Genomic DNA, 20,590 nt, shown 5'->3' with positions numbered 1-20,590 from the left:
TAATTGATCTGATCATTTATACTAGATGATAACTAATCTTTGATTCAACTGATTACGTTATTTTTATATTTGGTTGAGACTTGAGATTACATTTAATGAAACTTGTGACATTATGTATATCATTCAGTGTTTTAAGGGTCAAGATTCAATACAATTTAAAAAACAAAGGTATAGGATCTAAATCCACTATATCACTTGAGGTGAAGTAATATTGCCTAATACATATAAGCACAAAATAGCCTTTCTTTTGATAGACTTCCAAATGTTTACTATAAAAATTATAACTACCGTAACAATCCTGTTATTTTTTTTTTACTGAAAAAATCCTGTTTCTAAAGTGTAGAATATGGATTTATCCTGTTATTAAATTCATTGAGTTTCTGAATTAATTTGCTTTTGACTAATAGAAACATAGTACTTGTGTAACTAATGAAGACAATGTGCTTTCGTAGCTCAGTTGGTTAGAGCACCCGTTTAGTAAGCGGGAGGTCTTGAGTTCGACTCTCAACGAAAGCAATTTCAGTTTTTAAACAGTAAAGCTCTACATTTTTGTAAAAAATAATCACAAATTTAAAGATAGTAATAGAAGATATAAATTAACATTGCACACAATGTCAGCTTTTTAATCACCATTTCCCTAGGAAGTTTCACTGTTTAAGCCCCTACACTACATCTACCTATCCACAATTTCAACACCTATATTTGGTTACTAGTATGAATTCTTCTTCGTTTTCTTAGCGTTTATCAAATCCGAAATGTTTAATGATTTTCGGATGAGGTCAGATAAGGTCAGCTTCAGATCATAGGTCAACATTGGAAGTATCTGAGACAATGTGTTCACATCTACCATGGCTCTGTGAGCTGATCCATCCACTTTAACTTTGTAGAACTCCCGAAGGGCAACAAGAGATGCTGAAGAAAGGTTTCTTCCTATAATATGCAAAACATATGTGGGAGTTAAGATTTTCATAACTAAGCGGCAAGTGTTTGTGTTTGAGGAATAATGAGAGAAGAATACCTTCAGACTTGATCAGTTCACGTCCCAAAGGAAGGGTGTCCAGAAACAGCGAGTTCCGAGGAAGCTCAGCACAACAACGGAAGAACTCATGGATGAGGAAAGGTGCATCAAAAGCACGACCATTGTGAGCAATCCATAACACATATCCTCCTTGTTTCTCACGGCTTTTAATGTACTGCAACAATATGGGAATCAGGTCTTCCATCCTGGAATAAGTTTAGGAGAGAACAAAATTAATATAGTCAACGGTCCAAAATCAAATGTATCTTATGATGATGATGATTATAACGTTGGGAACATGGTGGAAAATAAGCAACTTAGAGGCTAACATGATACAGAACGTTTTAAAACCAATAGACTAGTCAGTTTCTTCCACTCTTTCATCAGGGAAGCATTGTTACCATTTCGTCATGCAACCATGCATGACTCCGATTGAGCAATTATGGAAGGATAAGAAAAATTCAAACACCTTACTAGAATTGTTGAAATTGCTTAAAAATATTAATCTTTATCAGCCCGTTTATTGATGGAATCTTTTCTAATAAATATATAGTGACACTGATTCCATTAACAACATATATATATATATATATATATATATATATATATATATATATAAGTCATAGTCAGATACATAAGTTAAGGTGGTATTTAGACAACATGTGTTCAGACATAGATTTTATCCCGCCAGCAATCCTCATTGATCATATTTTGATATTTCTAACAATCCATCCTCACATCCTTAAAAATTTGTTACTTTGTGCTCATCCAACCAACTCCCTACTCCATATAAATTACAAACAGCAATGGCAACCAAATCTAATCCAATTGGGTGACTACATCATGATATATTTTTACTTATTCATGTTCTTCAGATATAAACCTTCTCAATAAGGAAAAGTATTTAAATGCCTCTTACAACAATATATTAAAATTGAATAGCCACTAGCCATAAATCAATTCAGCAATAATTTTACACCCATTTTTGCAGTGATAACAATCCAACATACTTCCAAGGAAGGCTCTTTCCTACAAGATAAATATGAGAATATTCTGCCAAATATGCACATAATTTCTAAATTTTAAGCTGCTCTAATTTTCTTTTCCTTGGTCACTATTGAAAAATTTCACTAATTTGTTCGGGAAAACAGAGAAAAAGACTTCATTTTTGAGAGCTAAGCATAATTCAAGGAACACAACACGTTATATGTAAAAGAAATATAGTATTACCTTGGAACATCAGGTATGTTCACCATCTTCGTAGAAATTCCATGAATACGTGAATTAGGAACATGACATTGAGGATTTACAAGAGTTTGAAAAGTGCTGTTCTCACCACCCTTGAGATCTCGAAGAGCAATCTCAATGATCCGGTCGTTTACTTTGCTATACCCTGTAGTCTCAAGATCAAAAACAATAATAGTAACCAGATCAGATAAGTTTTCATACTGAGCAATCTCTTGCACATCCGGGTACAGAATTTTCTGCGACTGATCTAGCCGTGTTCTATTTACTTTCGCAGTAGCACTTGCTAAAATTTCATCCTTGTTAATTTTTGATTTGGTGTTACAAGTGGTTTGTTTACTTCCTTCAGCTCTTGTAGCTATAAGTCTTTGAATCAACTTAGTATTGAGTCCTCTCTCAAGACCATAAATTCTAGGACCAAGTAGCCTGATGCTAGAATTGTTGTTTCCATAAGCCTTACTGAAACCGTGTAATGCTTCTTCCCCATAATTAGCTAAGCTGTGTATTTTGCATCTGGGTACTTGCAATAAGGAAAAAATCAAAGACCCTGTCCTCATTTGAATTCAAAAACTGTAATAAAACAATGTCAAGTGATTAAGCACTCCTTATAAAATGAGACAGCAGTTACAACCTGAAACAAAGATAAAGCTGCAAGAGTATAAAAGCCAAACAATGAAAAAACTATGCTAGCATGAACATAAATAAGTTATATTATTGGAAGCAACCCCAAAAAATTACATAGGAATGATAACATGTTATCCATTAAATTCAGCACGATATGGATAACTAGACTGAAATAATAAGTAGTTATAAATTCATGAAGAATGAAGAAAGTCCTCAAATCAGAAAGAAAAGTGGGGGTGAATAACATGTATTGATCTGATATAGTCTCATGATGGCAATGCCAACTAGACTCTTGACCATATCAAAGGTTGAAAACTTCATGTGTACCAAAAAGAATTCCAACTCTTTGTCCTAACAAGACATAAATTGCCAAAAACCCATGGTCTAAGCATCCACGATGAACTTCATGATGAATTACAATAGCATACTGCTTTTGCCATTAAGCACAACAGGGTATCAAACGCCAAGAGTACACCACACCAACGAACTAGACACCATATCCAATTGAAAAACATTAAGGCACTAGATATATCAGTCCTTCTGACTTATATGATGTCTGATGTATCCTATATGAACAATCCAAATAATGAAAATTAGCATTATTTTATTCTATCCATCTTTGTTCATCAATACAAAATATTTACATGCATACATAATAGGCAAATCAACAAGCTATGTGTGGCAATGCAACAATACGGTGTGTTTTGGGTCAAATAAATCGCAGTTGCCGCTATAACTGTTAACTCTAGCAAACAATGAATGAAAAGATTATACTTTATTAGTTAAAATTAATATAATAAAACAAATCAACATCATCACATCAAATGATAGGCCCATAGCATAATAAACAAGACAATACGAAGGCCAACCATTCAAAAAGACATAAAAAAGGCATAATATTTTTTCAATATATGAAAAAATTGCAACTTGAACATAATAATTAAAATAAGTAAAAATCAAGACAGAAACACACAAGAAGGTGTGAGATGATTGGTTCAGTGACCATTTAGTAAGAACATTTATGATCTAAAAATGAAGAAAGAGATTAATGGCGCATTAGAGTGACTGAAAGAGTGAAATTTGAAGACTCGCCAGTTTGGAAATTTCCCCGGCAATGCAAGTGAAAGGAAGAGGGGGTTTGGAATATATAACTTGTCAGATATTTGAGACGCAGAAGAAAAAGCATTTGCATTTGCAAAGGTAACAACTAACAATGTATTTGTGAGTGCAATGAGAGAAACGGAACAGAAGCAACTCCTCAACGTTTCCCTTTCACTTTTCCCACATTCACTTCACACGTTGTCTTTCTTCGAGAAACAATAATTTCCTTTATTAAGAAATTATTGTCATTTTTAATATATTTTTTTATCTAATGTTAATTATTATCATTCTAAAATTATCATTTTCTTATTTTTATATTCACTTAATTATTTCTTATTAATATTTAAAAAAATAAATAAATAAAGATACATAAAAAATAATTAATACATGTAAAAATTCAAAAAAAAATATTAGAAACAATCAAAATTTTGAAAATGTTAGGAGGACATCCAACCCACAAGTTATCCTTCCCTCCCTCCCTTCACTATTTTTCATTAACTTAATCTTGTATCTCTATTTTTAGTACTGCTAGTCCTTGATTAACAAAGTAGAAATAAAAAAAAAACTACTATATCAGTAATGTAAAAAATTATTAAAAATTAATTTCTAAAATAAATAAATATTCTATATAATGGCCTTTTATTACATTTTTAAAAGGTAATCACTTTTAAAGTATTATGCTTTATTTATAACTTATTAAAATAATTTTAAACTGATTAAAATTAAATTTCTATTTTTTCTTTACAAAAAAAATTATTTTAAACTGCTTCTAATAAAAATCAGTTGTCCTTTTTTAAAAAATAGATAATTCTAAATAAACATAAATTAACTTATTTTTTTAGAAGAAAAAAAATCTAAAATGTAATTACTAGATTTTTTTTTAATTTGTAACAAAGGAAACCAATATATAAAAGGATATAACTCTATATGAAAGATTTATTAGAGTTTGATTAGGCCATTCCATTCCAGCAACCCATTCTTTCGTTTTTTATTGTTCTTAAATGGGTATCACAACCACACTCTCAATCACTCAAAAAGATTTAAACAAATGTTCTTTTTAATCCAACATCTTTAAAAACTTTACTAAACAAATTCCACAAGTATCCTACATCTCTACATTTTATTTTCAATGCTAACATCTCTTGTTTTTACTTTTTTATTAATATAATTATTACTAGGTTAAATTACTCATTTGATCCCTATAATTTCATGATTCTTACCTTTTTAGTTCTGATAGTATGAAAGTGATTTTTTTAGTCCTTATAGTTTACATTTTAATTCTCTTTTAGTCCTGTAGTTTAAAAGTGTTCTTTTTAGTCCTTATAGTTTATATTTTAATCATCTTTTAGTTCCTATAGTTTGAAAGTGATATTTTTAGTCCTTATAATTTATATTTTAATTATCTTTTAGTCCTTACTATAAAAATAATTAGCTACAAATTAGTTATAAATTATCAATTTTTTTTATTACAAATTATCTTATGATAAATTAGTTACAAATTATTTACTAATATTTTTGTAATTAATTGTAATTGATAATATTACTCATATTTTGATGGTAAGGATTAAAAGAAAATTAAAATATAAAGTATAAGAACTAAAAAGACTTTTCAAAACTATAGGGACTAAAAAAGAATTTAAATGTAAATCATATGAACTAAAAAAATCATTTTCAAACTATAGAGACCAAAAGGTAAGAATCGTAAAATTATAGGAACCAAATGAGTAATTTAACCTTATTATTATTTATTATTAAAAAAAAAAGATTTGTTAGCCCCACAAGAAGTGTTAAGCACCGATGCTTAACAAGTTTTTCCTCACACTATTGCAAATAAATGAGTACCATTCTTGATAAGAGAAACACTCCTAAAAACAACGCATTAGAGATGCCCTTAAGCAAAGACTAATTCTACTTGTTATTCCCTCCTTTGGAAGTAACAGCAAAAATAATGGATTTATTACAATTTTTTAATAATCTTTTGTATAGCAATGTTATTATTAGTGTGTGTTTGCATTGACCTTCCATCCAACGAAATGTCAATCCATCCTCCACCCACCTATTACTTATTTATATTGAAATGTGAAACTTTTTCGTTTAACGTTACTGGATACCCATTCCAGTATTGAACGGGTAAAATTACACTTTTAGCGATTATACTCAATGCAAACGTAAATCAAGGATGTGAGAAAACATTAAGTTAGTATACAACTAGCATTGAACGGATAGAAATAATAGGCTAATAGCACCGAGCATACACAATTAATTACAGCATATTTTCTTTTGAAAACATAGCCCCAACTCCCAAGTTGAAGTACTACATGTACCGGGACCTACATAACGTGATGGATAATGGAACTTTTTCAACCAAAAAAGCTTACAAAGGAATAGGATAAAAGAAAGACTCCAAAACGTTCCTTGTAACTAATGGATAGGCAGTAGCATTTGGCATTTGCCAAAAAACCAACAATCGTAACTTTTTACTCCAGTCTAGGACAATATATAACAAAGGGAAAAAAAATCACGAGACTGAGCATTCATTAATTCTATGAAATGATCACTTGGCAGAAAGAAGACTCTAGTATTCTCTACGGTGGCAAAAAAATATAGCCACAAAGCATTTTACACCATGAGATATGAAATACCAGGCATTGCAAAAAACCCAAGCCAGTCCAGCAACCATGTATTAACTTGCTGGACTTCGTACGACCCAAGGACATTAGGACAATGACAAGACGTTGACTTATCCCCCAACTGCTGTCGCGTCATAATGGAGGACTTTACGGATAGACCACCCAAAACTCCTGCAATTGAAGAAATTCTGAATAATCATTTAACGATTGAAGGAAGCATAGAATATATGCAAACTGCCAAAACATAATTGATTAATTCCATTAAAAAATTTACAGAGAAACCCAGAACAAAGCCAAAGATAAAATGTTACCCCAGTAGAGCATGAATATCTTCTAATTAAAGTTGAATCCACCGGATGGCACAGTAGGAGCGTCACTGCTACCAAAGTTGAACCCTGACTGAGAAGCATCCCCTGGAGGCATAGTCTCATCTTCCTCCTCCAACCAGTATGTCTCAAGAATCTTGACCGCCTTTTCATAAATCTCTGTGTTGTCATGACTCTGGAGGTTCTCAATTTTCTCCAGCCCCTCAGCTTCATCAATCATTTGGGCATATAGATTCACATCACCAGTATTGCCTATATTTTTATCAGCTTCTCCCACCTTCAAGATGTTTTCAAGGCCTTCCAGACAAACTGTCACAATCCTAGGATCAGGACAGATGAGAAGATCACACAAGGGTTTGATACACCCTTGACTTACTAGGAACCTGCAGACCAGGGAGAAATAATTTATATCTTGCAAGGAAAAAAAATTATGAGATCATATTAACCTACTTGGGAATATAAAAAACAAGTGCTTCCCCCCATACTTGATTTGTTCATGAGAACCACCGGATGTAGCATTTGAGATAGCCCAAGCAGCTTCTTTCTTGATATCAAACTCAGCATTTTGAAGCAGATTGACCAAAGGAGCAATTAGATTAGCCTCAATCACAGCCTGCTTATTATCAGGAATTGAAGAGAATATTATTGCAATAAGAACTTCAAGTGAAAATGGAGGTTTAATTATCATAAAACAAACAAGTAACTATACCTGAATCTGCTGTTTATTACCAGCTGTGATGTTTGATATGGTCCAACAAGCTTCCTTCTTGATGCTTTTTTTATAATTATTGGTCAACAGATTCAGAAGGCAAGGAAGAGCCTGGTGATTGATGATAACCTATGGGGCAAAACACAAGGTTAAAGCAACCCGAAACTCAAAAAAAAAATTAAAATCATAGAAAGCATATTTTGATACCAGAACACATCATTTCCAAAATAGAGACATGATTAGGTAATCTCAGCAGTAACCTTATTAGGTTGCACTTGACAATGGGGTCTTAAGAAACAAACTCCAGATCAGAATCATCTATTATCTCACCACAGTGAAAATCCATTATCTATACAGCACCAATACAGCCAAAAGAAAGGATTGCCATATGGCTCGAGCAATAGCATTTCACTTTGATGTTATGTTTGTCTGGTGGGAAAGGGGAACAACAAACCAACAAAAATCTAGTAATCTTAAAAGCAAACATAATAAAAATAAATGATAAATATATCAGATGGCAAAAAAAATATATGCGCTTGACATCATTGAGAACAAGACTAAAGAAAAACGGAGACACTATTCTACAGGATTGTTCATGAGTAAAACAAAAGGAAAATAGAAAAGAATATTGCAACTTGCAATTAATAGTCATGTTATCACTGTTTTCCTTATTCTGTAATGTAGAAAGGCAAAGTAAAATATTACTGTACATAACCATAAGAGACATTCCTGAACATAATACCTGTGTCTGCATATCATCTCCAGTGACAATATTTCCAACAGTTCGAAGAGCAGGAATTAGCACTGAAGGGGATGGGTGCCTGAATAAGAGTAGCACATTTAGTGTTTGGCATTAAAATGAACATGGGAGCATATATTTTTGCATAGCCATATTTGAGAAGCAGAGTACTCACAGCAGCAGCTCAACAAGTCGGGGACAAACACCAGCTTCAATTACAGCTTGAATTTTATCATTTGTACCATCAGAAAGATATGACAGTGCCCAACATGCATCAGTCAAAACTTCTTCATCGTTCGAATGGATAAGACGGGCAAGAGCAGGAAGTGCAGGTTTAACCTGAAGAAAAAAACAAAGTATAATGTATGAACTGTGAAATAAAACACAATAGCAGCTTATAATAAATCAGTAAAAGCAGGACATAAACAAAAGACCAATGATTAAGCCAATGGGTAACCCTCCCAAGTTTTTTTTTTTCATTGGTGCTATGAGCCCAGGATTTACTAGTGTGGCTATTACAAGTTTCAATACTATCACTTTTACATGGAAGTACAATATTTAAGACTAAGATTTGATCGAATTACCTACTCAAGAAGTACATACATACGTTCATATATATATATTCAACAGGTAAAAATGTAGCTTGGCTTCTTACAACGAACAAAACCTCTCAAACTAGAAAATACAGCAAAAAACAGAGATAAAACCAAAAACAAACACTATTAAGATAATGCACACTCTGCCTCCCCCCTCTTTACTTCCAAAACACCCTCCCCCTCTCATGATCCCCCCCCCCATAACCCTCTGATAAAAATTTAACGTTTCCCCTGCAAGGACCCTCTATTCACACACCACCATCTATCTATTCTGTAATGCTCATGGTTCACACATCAATTTGAGTCCAGTAATGAACACTCTTTACTACTTCCTCCCTCACAGCCCTTCTCTTCCCTTATTTCTCCTAGCATAGACATTAGTTTCAGCGCCTAAAAGCATACTTTGCAACTTTGTAATAGAAAAAACAAGAAAGATTTTGCTTAAAGTAAATGAAGAAAAAACTGAAGGATGTTCATTAGATCAAAAGACAAACCATGAGGTATCAATATAATGCAAAAGAACGTAGCATTCTAACCTATAGGGTAGATACATGTATACTTGATTAACAAGATTACAAGAACATTTAACAAAAAAAAAATACTATGTAATTGCTTTATGTTTCATCATATGTGATGGAATAAAAATTTGAATTATGATTACTAAATAAGTAGTATTTCACCAACTAAGGTAATTACAAAAAAAAATTGCAGCATTCCATCATATTAACAGAATACTAAAGCTAAATGAAAAAGAAATGGTTAGCTAGGAGAAGCAATACATATTTTTATACCTGATCAAAAGGAGGCTGTGGCTTGCCCCTGCAGAAGTTTGAAAGTGTCCAGGTAGCATTTCTAAGCATAGAAAGCTTCGCATGTTCATTTAATTGTGCCAACAAAGGAAGCAAAGCCCCATGACTTAGAACAAGATCACGACATCTAGGCGAATCCCCAGCGACATTTCCTAATGCCCACACTGCCTGTGAGTACCCAAAATACCAAGGGTAAAATGTTAAAGCTTTTAATAAATGATAGCATGGAACAGTACAACAAGGTATTGTTGTCTTCTGTTGTCGGCTGCAAATTAATAAATGGTTAAATACAACCACCCCACGCAGAAGCATACAGCTCCCCCACCACCACCCTACCCCAAAATTCCTTTCTTTAGCATGCATCACCATGCTCATAACAACATCACACCACAATAAGCATACCCAAATCCAAAAATAAACATGAACAAACGTGTTTTGCAATCAAGAGCTACCCTTTTAATTTCATAGACAGATGAAGGTATGTTAATATATGAATAAAGAATAATATACCTGTTCGCGGACATCATCACTAGGAGAAGCAAGTAGCTTCACGAAAATTGGGACAGCCCCGTGATCAATCACAACCTTTGTGTTTTCAGACGTTCCAGAAGCTATATTTGTCAAAGCCCAAGCTGCCTCAAACTGCAACATGCAATAGACAAACATCACCATAAGTAACATTGAAATCACTAATTCAAAAACAAAACAGACAAATACAAACCTGCAACTGCGGAAAGTCTTCCCTCATGAGAAACTCAACAAATCGAGAAACCACACCAGTCTGTATAACCTCCTCAATCGGTGGACTACGTTCTGATACACAAAAAACCAAATTAACCAAAGCACCATTAAAAATTCACCAAACAACAAATTAAACACAGAGACACCAATCACAAACCAATCGAAAGCAGCTTCCGAAACTGCGTCGTCGCCTCGAGCTGCAGGTTATTATCATCAGTCCAAACACCAGTAACCATCGATGGTAGATGTTCCAACTGCAGCAACATAGAAACACACACGCATACAACTATAATTCAAAAAATTAATTCTACAACGAACTAGGTAAATCAATTCATCAATCAGAGTGATACAAATATACAGTACAAATACGAAAGCAATTCGTTAATTGACCTTCTTCTCAACCAAACTAGAGTGAACGGACGCAGGCATCTGCTGAGGTTGGAGCCCCTCGCGCCTCTTCTTCTGCAAACTCTCTTCTCTGCGGTTCTTGCGGATCTCCACCATCGTGTCCTCTCGCCGTCTCCGACCTTCCTCCGCGTCCACCGCCACCTTGTACCGGTTCCGGCGGACCTCGGTCCTGGAGTTCCCGCTTGGGCGATACGACATCGTTTCGGAGGCAATCGACGGAAAAACCGTACGAACTACTAAGAAGCAGAGCACCGGTCCACGGGGTGTTGAAGAATTGGGGAACCTAACGGTAGGGTTTGGGATATATATGGATACGGAAAGCGAACGAGAGAGAGAGAGAGATTTTGGGTTTCTTTTATTCTTTTGCTGAGTGTTTTTGAACAGGGGAAGTGGAAAGTGAAAGGTTTATATACGAGGGTGGAAGTGGAAGCAGAAGTTGGGGTAGAAACGGACCTGGATCCGCTCACATTTGCGAAAATGCCACTGGTTTGAATTGGAAGAAGGTGAGGGAAAAAGTTACTATCATTGGAGACTGTAGTAGACAGTAGTGGAGGAGTTGGAAACATGCTGAAATTGAAAACACAATTTACGAGCACACAGACTCACTTGGCCCAAACAATACAAACTTGGGCTCCAGATCCATTTTTAAGAACCAAAAACTCTAAGGAGCACAGCAAAAACAAACATCCGCAATACGAAAAGAAATTAAATTGTTATAAAATAAAATATTCAGACGCGTGAAAATTATGACCGAGTTACGAACCCGATTTTCCATAATCCCCGCGTTTAGATCATCATACGAAGCATACAACGAAAATATACGAGATGGACAGATGTTGTACCTTGCACTAGGAGGACATTATTTCTTCTTTTTTTTATCTTATTGGTGGATAATATTCATTAGTTTTGTGATGATAAATTTATGTTGAAAAATTTAATGGGTGATATTTTTTCATTTTATTCATATTTTTTCATTCAAAGATTCAATACATTTTCTTCTTTTACAAGAAAAAACAATAGGATAAATTCTAAGTTAATAATTGGACATTTGTGTACTAAATTAATTTAAGTAAATTACACAAACACTTCTTAAGTTTGGACATATTATATGTTTTTCTCTCTTAAAATGCATTTCTTTTGCATCCTCAACGAATCCATTAATTAACTTATTAGTGTATTTGTGAAATGTCAAAATTATCTTTCATAGTTTTAAAATTACTCATTCTATTGTTCTTTTCACGTTCTGAAATTTCCAAATTAAAAATCTCAAAATATGTTATTTTAGAGTTTGAGTTGTCTCTTGAATTTGATTACCACTATCTTTGCTTATTAGGATTTGACGGTTACTCGTATATGTTTCCTTGCAAAACAATGAACAACAACACTCAACAACTAACAATGGAAATCTTTAACCTAGAAAATGAACCAAAGAGATACAGAAAGGAAAGGAAACAAAAAAAATACACCTAACTATAAGACATATTGCAATTTGCGTTAAACAGTGAAACTTTTTCTTTAAATGCAAATGAAACCCACGAACCACGATCACTAACTCATGAAGGCATACATAAATCAAATAAGAGTATGAAGAAATTGATTTGACCAACAGAAATTAAACAAAAACCAACAAAGAAATTAAAAATTCCTAAAATATATGATTTAAACTATTGATGAGAAGAAGACAAAGATATTTTTATCATAAAAAATTATGTTAAAAGATCATGTGACTAACAAGTAATTATATGGAATTAACACTATTACTAGAGAAAGGGATTAGAATTCCAAAATAATAGGTGTTTGTGTAGGAATCAAATACGGAAAGAATGTCGTATGTAATATGATGAAACTTGAAGAAGTGTTTGCATAATTTGTTCAAATAAAATAATGGATATTTGTGTAAGAGTTAAATATGAAAGAGTTGCACCTGTAATATGTTTAAACTTGAAGGAGGATTTATGTAATTTGCTCAATTAATTTTACAACAAATTGTGCATACTAACACTGGGCATGAGGACCCCATGTTGTGGATCTCTTCACTGCTCACCTGACAATGAAGTTCGTAAACCACCAGGAACATAAACACAATTGTTTCTATGACATCTATGGAGCTTGCAAACACGTTCTGGCTAAGGGAACCAACCAAAGGCTCAATTGCTCAAAACAAGAGACTAATAGTTATAATTATACAGCTTCACATTCCATCTGGCAGCTGCATCCCTTTTGAGTTTTGACTGACATGACACATTTGATAAAATTCTGAATCTTATACTATAGCGCTTTTGGGTTTTCCACTACTTGACATATTCACATGAGAACGACAGAAGTCTTCTCCATCAGAAGAGGCAATGTAAAAGCCATTTTGTTGCCCCAAATTTTGAGAATTGAATCAGTGTATTCTCATTCTCGGTTGAAAGATTATCTTGCACAAGATGCAAATATTATCCATAAGGGACCCAACTATCCCCTTCAATGCACAATCCAGAGAAAAAATCCTTCATTGAATTGCTACCATAAGGATTGTTCAGTGGCATGTCTGTTATGTCTGGCACTGGATCAGCATAGATTTGGTAACTATGTACGCTTTCATCTGTATATGAAGTTGAGGCATATGGTTGACCATTACCAACCCATGTTCCTTGATGACCTGCAAAAAACAGGTAAAAGCATATGAACAAAATATTCAATAGGGAAAAACAGAACAAGGGCTATAACTAAAATGAAACAGCCCAGAAAATTTAATACTAGAATAGTAGAATATACCTTCTTGTTCTGTAGAGATATTGAACCGTTGCAGACTTTGCTCTGTAGCATCAGATTGCCCTACTCCTAGAAATGTCAATGGTTTTGAGCAGCTCAATGATGTCTCATGAATTGATTTGAAATTATCCGTATTTTTGTAAGCATGTTGCTTCAATGTTTCCACCAAATGCTGCCAATGGAAGAAGGGAAGGGACCCAATCACTTCTAACCCATAGGTATAAATAAAATATAGTATGATATATGGACATGGAACAATGACAAGACAGTAACACTTTGTTTTAAAAATAAAAAATCATAACTAATTAAGAATATGATATGATTGTAGTTGTCCTTGTACATACCTTCTCGTTGGGGTTGAGAATATCAGGCGAGAGGTAATTTTGGCCATCGAATGTCACACCTACAAGGATGTAAATGGAATTGAAAAGTAGACCTATCGATTGTTCTGCTGTGTGGTAGACAAAAGTCTCGTCATCATCTATCGCACAAGTCTTGGCATGTTCAATAATTGTTATCCATGACCTCTTCGTAATGTTGCCAACCTTCTGCATCTCCACAACAATAAATCAAATGAATATGCATATTTTTATGCTTGGCATTCATGAATTATTTTAAATGTAGGATTAAAAAAGTAACTAAAGAAAAGCAATTTTTTTACCTCAAGTAATGAAGAAGGGTTTGTTGTGTATAACCGCAAGAGATCCTGAACGGTGTGAATTCCATGGAGAGATAGCCGATCGTGGATTTTTCCATCTTTGGCAATTTGCTCTAAACGCCAAACATCATCATTCAAGGAAGGAGGGTGGTGTTTCTTGTAAGCTGAAATGACAAAATTACGGTTCATTGTTATAATTTAATAGGCAAAGATTATAATGAAAAATAAAATGAGAAATGCTAGGGACATACACTCTTCCTCAAAAAAATTTATGATTGATTAAAATTTATTAAAAATCATTAATTTATAAAAAATTATTAAATGAAAAGTAAAATCATATGATTTCCAATCATTTCTAATCAATTATAAAAAAAAAAGTGTAATCACCATCTCTCAAACAAAATAAGATGGATAGTCAATAATGAAAACAATAGAAGCTAACTTTGAAAACTTACCCTCTCCTCTGTAATCTTTGACCACAAAAGGTTCGCTTCTACCTTCCTTAATGTTGGCTTCAATAGAAATTGGTGGCACAACTTTGGCTCCCAACCTAAACTTTCTGCTTCTAATCCATCTCGAATTATCTGTGAACACAAGTTTATTGACACAACCTACTCCATTTTTCAGAGTAATAAACCTATCTCCATTCAATAATGGCCTTCTACCATCTCTCTCACGCAAGATATTGGCATTGAATTCACCTTCAGTCCAATCCTCACTTCCGTTGGAACCGAACTCACCGTTGAGGGCACAGATCTCTACCTTTAGAGAGGAGAGGGGACCAACATTAACCACTGACTGATCTCTAACATCAAAGAGAGCAATTTGAATGGATGTTTTATCCTCTGATATCACGTTAGAGTTCGTAAAAATTATATCAGGCGTTCTAGTAACGAAGCGTAACTCAAAGGGTGTTGCTCTAGATGTGCTAATTTGATTAACCCATCCCCTGCAACAAATTTCAAAAGATGAATATCACACATTAAACATTAAACAAGTATACAACATTTTTCTCTCATGAACACAATTGAGCAAGAGAAACGAACCTTGATGATAGGAAATCCTGGATTTTGCATTCTACCTCCTCTCGTACCTAGTTCATGCATTTATATGCAAAGGTTCCAATGACCATTAGTGGAAGGTTTTAAAAAAAACTCGTACATATTCAGATAGTTGGTACTTATGAAATACAAGCTATGATATCAATCTATAGAAATGAGTTTCCTTGATCTATCAAAATAATTATGTTGGAAATTAAGATGACAAAGAACTATCAGAAAAGAAACAAATGTTTTTATCAAACTATAAGCACAATTTAGCAACAGCAAATAGTGGAGAAACATTGAGGAGGTTAGCACGCTATCTACATTTCAATCACAATAGAATAGACTCACTAATTTCTTACCACTCTTCGGAGGAAACGTTCAAAGTGCAACTCACAGTCATTAGTGCACAGTCCTTTCATCACATTTCTAAGGCCACTGCACAACAACCAAATATAATCAAATTTAGAGTTTGCAGCCAAAGGCACCAAAATAAGTGTTACGAGTGGCAATTAAGTACCTAAGAGATGGTTGTTTTGGATCACCATGTTTCTGTGTAGACTGCATAACTGAAATTCTATGACCTCTACCATCAGCACCCTCATGTCCCTCGAGAGATTGCCTATTTGATTCCATCCAGAGATTTGAAATGACCAACTCACAGTTCTTAGAAATCCCAATAATATAACGCAAACTAAGTGGTAAGAGCCAAAGAGGAGAAAAAGTTGAGCCTTAATGTCATATATATAGACCACTATATTGACCAAAGCGTAGGAAGATGTAAGGAAGCCTCTTTATACTTTCATAGACAGAGCACTAACTCGACACGTTACCAGAAACTTGCTAAGTATTTATTAGAGTCTTCCTTACCAAATTTCTTTAGGAGAAAACATTTAGTATAAAAATCATACGAAAATAATAAAAAAATTATAAATGGTGTAATTTTCCTTATTTGAATAAATACATTTCTAATAAAAATTTAACTAATGTCCTAACAATAAATACATTTCTAATAAAAACTTAACTAATGTCCTAAGAAGGTTAGCATTTACTTATATTATAAACCTTTTGTCAAATATTAACCAAAAGAACAAAACATTATGGAAACTAATTAAGAAAGTTGAAGTATCCGAACCACAGAGCTAACCATTTTTTTTATTATTTTAATAATACTATAAGGAACCACTACTATTAGTCTTTTGTTGTTTGTACTTAAAATAAATCTGGAACTTTGAAATCAAAATAACTACTAACTAACCGCGTCTTTTGGTAAAAAGGACCAAGACCTTCCAAACCATTGATATGCCTAGTGATGCTGAATTTACGCATCAGAGACTAGCTAGAAAGTGATGGATAGATAATGATTGTTGTGGGCGTAATTTGTGTACGATGATACGGAGAGGAAGCACAAAAGAATATGCAATTGCTAACGCGCTTTTAAGGTAGGTGAAACTCGTTATTACGGACACAATTGACAATGTTTTTTTTTTTCTCTAAATACGCGCTAACAATAGAAGCACTGAACAACACGTAATAGAACTCACGCAGTCACACTTGCACTAAGAACTATCATGCAGTTGTTGATTACAATTATGATATAATACATAGGTTTATATATAATAGACTTCCGTCTCATTATAATTATGTGTAAAAGAAAAAAAATTATTTCAAAATAAGTATTATTTTAACTTTTCAATAGAATAATTATTAATTTTATTACTTTTATCCTTTATAATATTAACGGTTGATAACAAAGTTTATAAATAAATTAATAATGATATAAGATTAATTTTATAAAATTAATTTTTTTTCATCTATTTTTTTTTTTTGTCTATGTAAATAATAAGAGGATTATTATTTTGGGACTGAGGAGGGAGTAACAAATTATGAAGTTATAATGTTAAATTATAGATTATAAATTCTAATCAACAATTATATTATATTATATATACTTTGCTATCTAAGATGCACCCCTTTTAGTTTAGAAGCTCTAAATTCTATGAAATAAATAGTTTAAAACTGAACGAGAATATAATTATTAAATTTATTTAAATATATGGCAACATCTTAATCCACTGAAGTTTAAAGATGATGCACGTATTTTTAGTTTTATATGCCGTAAATAAACACAATCTAGGGGAAGCCTTCCCTCTATCTGTAAATGAATCTACTCTATAACTAAAACATTTTCTGAAGCTATAAACTAATTATATATGACAGCAATTGATAATCCTAAACTCCAAACAGGTGAAATTTTGTTATTGTTTTGCAAAAACTGGTTGAGTTGAAGAAATGGCTTGTAGATTAAGTTGTTTTTTTTTAAGGGGGGAAAAGGCTTATTTGATGGGCGGTGGTTGGTTGATATAGTCAATATTCATGAGTCTAAAATTAAAAAAAAAAATCTATATAACTATAAACTATACATGTAAGTCAAGGACAACATGGAAGGAAAACACGGTTGAAAGTGTAGGAAACCGGTAACTGGTGACCATAAGAAGATCTTCTGCAGAAACTATTTCCGGGAAAATCCCTTTCTAAGATGGGAAATTTGTAGGAACTTCCCTGTGTTCGAAAACCGTAAAACAATTGTTAATTATTGCAAGAAAAATAAACTAACATACAATTTTCATGCTTAATACCTAATAGTACTGATAACTCTCTCTTATTTAAAATTTATCAAAGTTAGAAAACTTAAACTTCTCTAATTTCGATACATTTATCTTGAAAGAAAAAAAATAATGTATTCAAAAGTCATTAAAATGTGAACTAAAATTCGAGAAATTGAATGTATCATGAATGAATTTATTTTGATCAAAATTGATGGGTTCAAATTAAGGCGTGTGTGTTTGGGAGACACTAGAAGTTTATAAATAAAACCTTTTATAACCAATTTTTGGTGAATTAAATCATTATCACTTAACTCCTCAAACACCGCATATCAAAATTGACTACTAGTTATCGTATATGTATTTATTCGTATTTGTTAATGTTTCTTTAATTTATTGCATGTATTTTTAACTCTTTATTATTATAATCTCTACTTTTCATTACTTATAAAATTATTATTGAAATCTAAATGATTATAAAAATACATAACCTTTCCTTAAATATTAGGGATAGAAAGATGATAAAAATATTGGCAAAAAGGATTATATCAATTGTCATAAGTGGAATCAATTAAGACAAATTCTAGAAGAAGAAGAAAAAACATATAGGTAAGGGAAAAATGGACACCTTGTTTGATATCTCTCTAGAAGGTTGGAATTATTGTAGAGTTTTACTATTTTATTTCACCCCTATTGATATATATATATATATATATATATATATATATATTTTACTATGTGGAAAATTATTAATGAGGGAATCTTGACATCAAATTTGGTGATTCATCCTTTAACACTTTTTTTAATTGTCAATTGAAAAATCTCAATTAGTTTATCCAACACCTATAAGATAATTAAGATCTTTATGATGATTTTGTTATATTCATTACATAAACACTACCACAAAATATACTTTTAATATTGATTATTAAGGACTTTCAATATCAATATCGATTATCAATTGATCTTAAAATTACCGATGTTAAAAGCCTCAATGTTAACATCGATTTTTCAAAATTGATGTTAAGTAAATTACACAACATCACTTTTGTAGAAACCGATGTTGTGTCATAAAAAAATAACAAAAAATATAAAATATGTAGAAAACCACATCGATTAAACAACATTGATTTTCCAAAATACTGATGTTGTTTTTGAATGACAACATCGATTTTTTCTAAAAAAATCGATGTTTTTTTTGTATTTTTTTAATATCCTATCTGTTTTTGTAATTATCCCAATTAACCTATAAAATGAAAAACTGAACTAGACAATACAGTTTTTGTCAAGCTATTTAAATTTTGTTCATAATATATAATTGAATATTTACAATGAATTATAAGAAAAATGAAAGTGAATACATAAAATCATTTGTAACCTAATCTAAATTAACATAATAACTACTCTACAATTTTAAAATTACTTAAACTCCTAGTGTTTATTTTTAAATTTCAGATAATATTTTGCCAACTGAATGTGAATTGCCTTCATTATCTCTGGTTCCAATCATCTTTTATCAGTAAAATACTACATGATATAATAAAACATAAGTTAATATATGAGTCTAAATAATAACCATTATAAGAAATTGAATTAGTTTTGTAATAAATAATTACCATTTCCCAGTTATCCTTGAAACCTTCTAGGATTATTGTTGATATCCCATGGATTACGTACCCGCACTCAGTGCTTCCTTTTTGCTTATTATACTAAATTGAATAAGATATTTAGATATTCAAAGTCAACCGAAGTGTAATAAAATTTAATTTTTAAGACATGAAACATTATTTAAATGACTTACTTTAACTACAATTTATCTAGTAGCAACCTTGGATTTACTTTCTTGACTGTCGTTGAATCCCTTCAAAGCATTAATTAACATAAACACGCATGTGTATTATACAATCAAAATATTGATGTCAAATTGTAATCATAAAGTAAATGTATTACAAAATACAACTGACATGTTAATAATTCCTTTTAAGTAGTTGTTGGACCTATTGTGCAAGGAACAAAACCAAATGACAACATTGTCCTTAGGCAAAATGACAACCATTTGTCAATGTACACTACATTGGAGAACATCAAGTTATTATAAAGCATACATGATTTAAATTGATTTGTTCAGTTTAACTTACTCATTCAAGTAGGCTCCTAGATACATATCTCTTTGTGAATTATGCATCCATTTCTTAATATAATTTTCTTATCTAAATTGTGATTGCCCAAATCTTTGTATGAACTATGGCTCGAGAAATCCATACACATCGGCATTCCCCACTCGCATGCTTGTATCATTAATATGTCTATTGTTGTTAAAGTATAGTCAACTATGCATGAATATAAAACAACCAGTTAAGTAATATACAATAATGTAAAGTGACTTAATGAATCCACAATTGTATAATAGAGATGCTCAGACATTGACCACTGTAAGCTATTTCAGAAAGATCTTCATGTTTTATGTACAATGGAAAGTTATCATTATACACCCCAAACACGCTAACATCCCACAACACCTACAACGGTTTGAGGAAAAGCTACGGGATGGTCAATATCATCAGGTACAGGGGATCAACG

At 32.3% G+C, this 20,590-nt stretch overlaps 3 protein-coding genes and 1 non-coding gene across 5 annotated transcripts; 1 reads left to right on the top strand and 3 right to left on the bottom strand.

Annotated features, from left to right (window-relative positions):
• Positions 1–442: 442 nt before the first annotated feature.
• Positions 443–516, top strand: TRNAT-AGU (transfer RNA threonine (anticodon AGU)). The gene has a single exon. It is a non-coding gene; the product is annotated as a tRNA-Thr (tRNA).
• Positions 499–4,170, bottom strand: LOC100807138 (exonuclease DPD1, chloroplastic/mitochondrial). Its single transcript, XM_006589063.4, has 4 exons — positions 3,980–4,170; positions 2,249–2,833; positions 1,019–1,224; positions 499–930 (listed from the first exon to the last, which is right to left on the bottom strand). Exons 2-4 carry the CDS (start codon positions 2,818–2,820, stop codon positions 710–712), a joined length of 999 nt encoding a protein of 332 aa, XP_006589126.1. The 5' UTR covers positions 2,821–2,833; positions 3,980–4,170; the 3' UTR covers positions 499–709.
• A 2,208-nt stretch (positions 4,171–6,378) lies between these two features.
• On the bottom strand, positions 6,379–11,324 carry LOC100789135 (importin subunit alpha-2). Of its 2 annotated transcripts, none has more exons than XM_014763176.3 (11): positions 10,929–11,324; positions 10,696–10,792; positions 10,519–10,610; positions 10,308–10,439; positions 9,780–9,965; positions 8,568–8,731; positions 8,396–8,474; positions 7,654–7,782; positions 7,430–7,557; positions 6,930–7,327; positions 6,379–6,806 (listed from the first exon to the last, which is right to left on the bottom strand). In XM_014763176.3, exons 1-10 carry the CDS (start codon positions 11,142–11,144, stop codon positions 6,952–6,954), a joined length of 1,599 nt encoding a protein of 532 aa, XP_014618662.1. In that variant the 5' UTR covers positions 11,145–11,324; the 3' UTR covers positions 6,379–6,806; positions 6,930–6,951. The 2 variants fall into 2 exon arrangements, with proteins under 2 accessions (XP_014618662.1, XP_003536050.1); XM_003536002.5 differs by having other exon boundaries at positions 6,379–6,789; positions 10,929–11,323.
• On the bottom strand, positions 11,320–16,157 carry LOC100806598 (calmodulin-binding protein 60 G). Its single transcript, XM_003535279.4, has 8 exons — positions 15,925–16,157; positions 15,767–15,842; positions 15,408–15,454; positions 14,817–15,310; positions 14,365–14,525; positions 14,048–14,251; positions 13,707–13,875; positions 11,320–13,590 (listed from the first exon to the last, which is right to left on the bottom strand). Exons 1-8 carry the CDS (start codon positions 16,038–16,040, stop codon positions 13,385–13,387), a joined length of 1,473 nt encoding a protein of 490 aa, XP_003535327.1. The 5' UTR covers positions 16,041–16,157; the 3' UTR covers positions 11,320–13,384.
• Positions 16,158–20,590: the final 4,433 nt, after the last annotated feature.

The sequence above is a fragment of the Glycine max genome, chromosome 10 (assembly GCF_000004515.6).
Source record: "Glycine max cultivar Williams 82 chromosome 10, Glycine_max_v4.0, whole genome shotgun sequence".
In the NCBI taxonomy this organism is placed as follows: Eukaryota; Viridiplantae; Streptophyta; class Magnoliopsida; order Fabales; family Fabaceae; genus Glycine; species Glycine max.
This window is presented reverse-complemented; position numbering and strand designations above follow the sequence as displayed.

Bases quoted from the DNA above. Each gene is read 5' to 3' on its own strand.
- LOC100807138 (XM_006589063.4), bottom strand. From the start codon at position 2,820: ATGAGGACAGGGTCTTTGATTTTTTCCTTATTGCAAGTACCCAGATGC. The intron at 1,225-2,248 runs GTAATACTATAT...AACTTATTCCAG, and splicing joins AACATACCTGATGTTCCAAG to GATGGAAGACCTGATTCCCA. The intron at 931-1,018 runs GTATTCTTCTCT...TGCATATTATAG, and splicing joins TGAACTGATCAAGTCTGAAG to GAAGAAACCTTTCTTCAGCA.
- LOC100789135 (XM_014763176.3), bottom strand. From the start codon at position 11,144: ATGTCGTATCGCCCAAGCGGGAACTCCAGGACCGAGGTCCGCCGGAAC. The intron at 7,783-8,395 runs GTATTATGTTCA...TTTGCCCCATAG, and splicing joins GAGATGATATGCAGACACAG to GTTATCATCAATCACCAGGC. The intron at 7,558-7,653 runs GTATAGTTACTT...GATAATAAGCAG, and splicing joins GTAATAAACAGCAGATTCAG to GCTGTGATTGAGGCTAATCT.
- LOC100806598 (XM_003535279.4), bottom strand. From the start codon at position 16,040: ATGGAATCAAATAGGCAATCTCTCGAGGGACATGAGGGTGCTGATGGT. The intron at 15,843-15,924 runs GTACTTAATTGC...GTTGTTGTGCAG, and splicing joins CCAAAACAACCATCTCTTAG to TGGCCTTAGAAATGTGATGA. The intron at 13,876-14,047 runs GTATGTACAAGG...TTCCATTGGCAG, and splicing joins TTCTCAACCCCAACGAGAAG to CATTTGGTGGAAACATTGAA.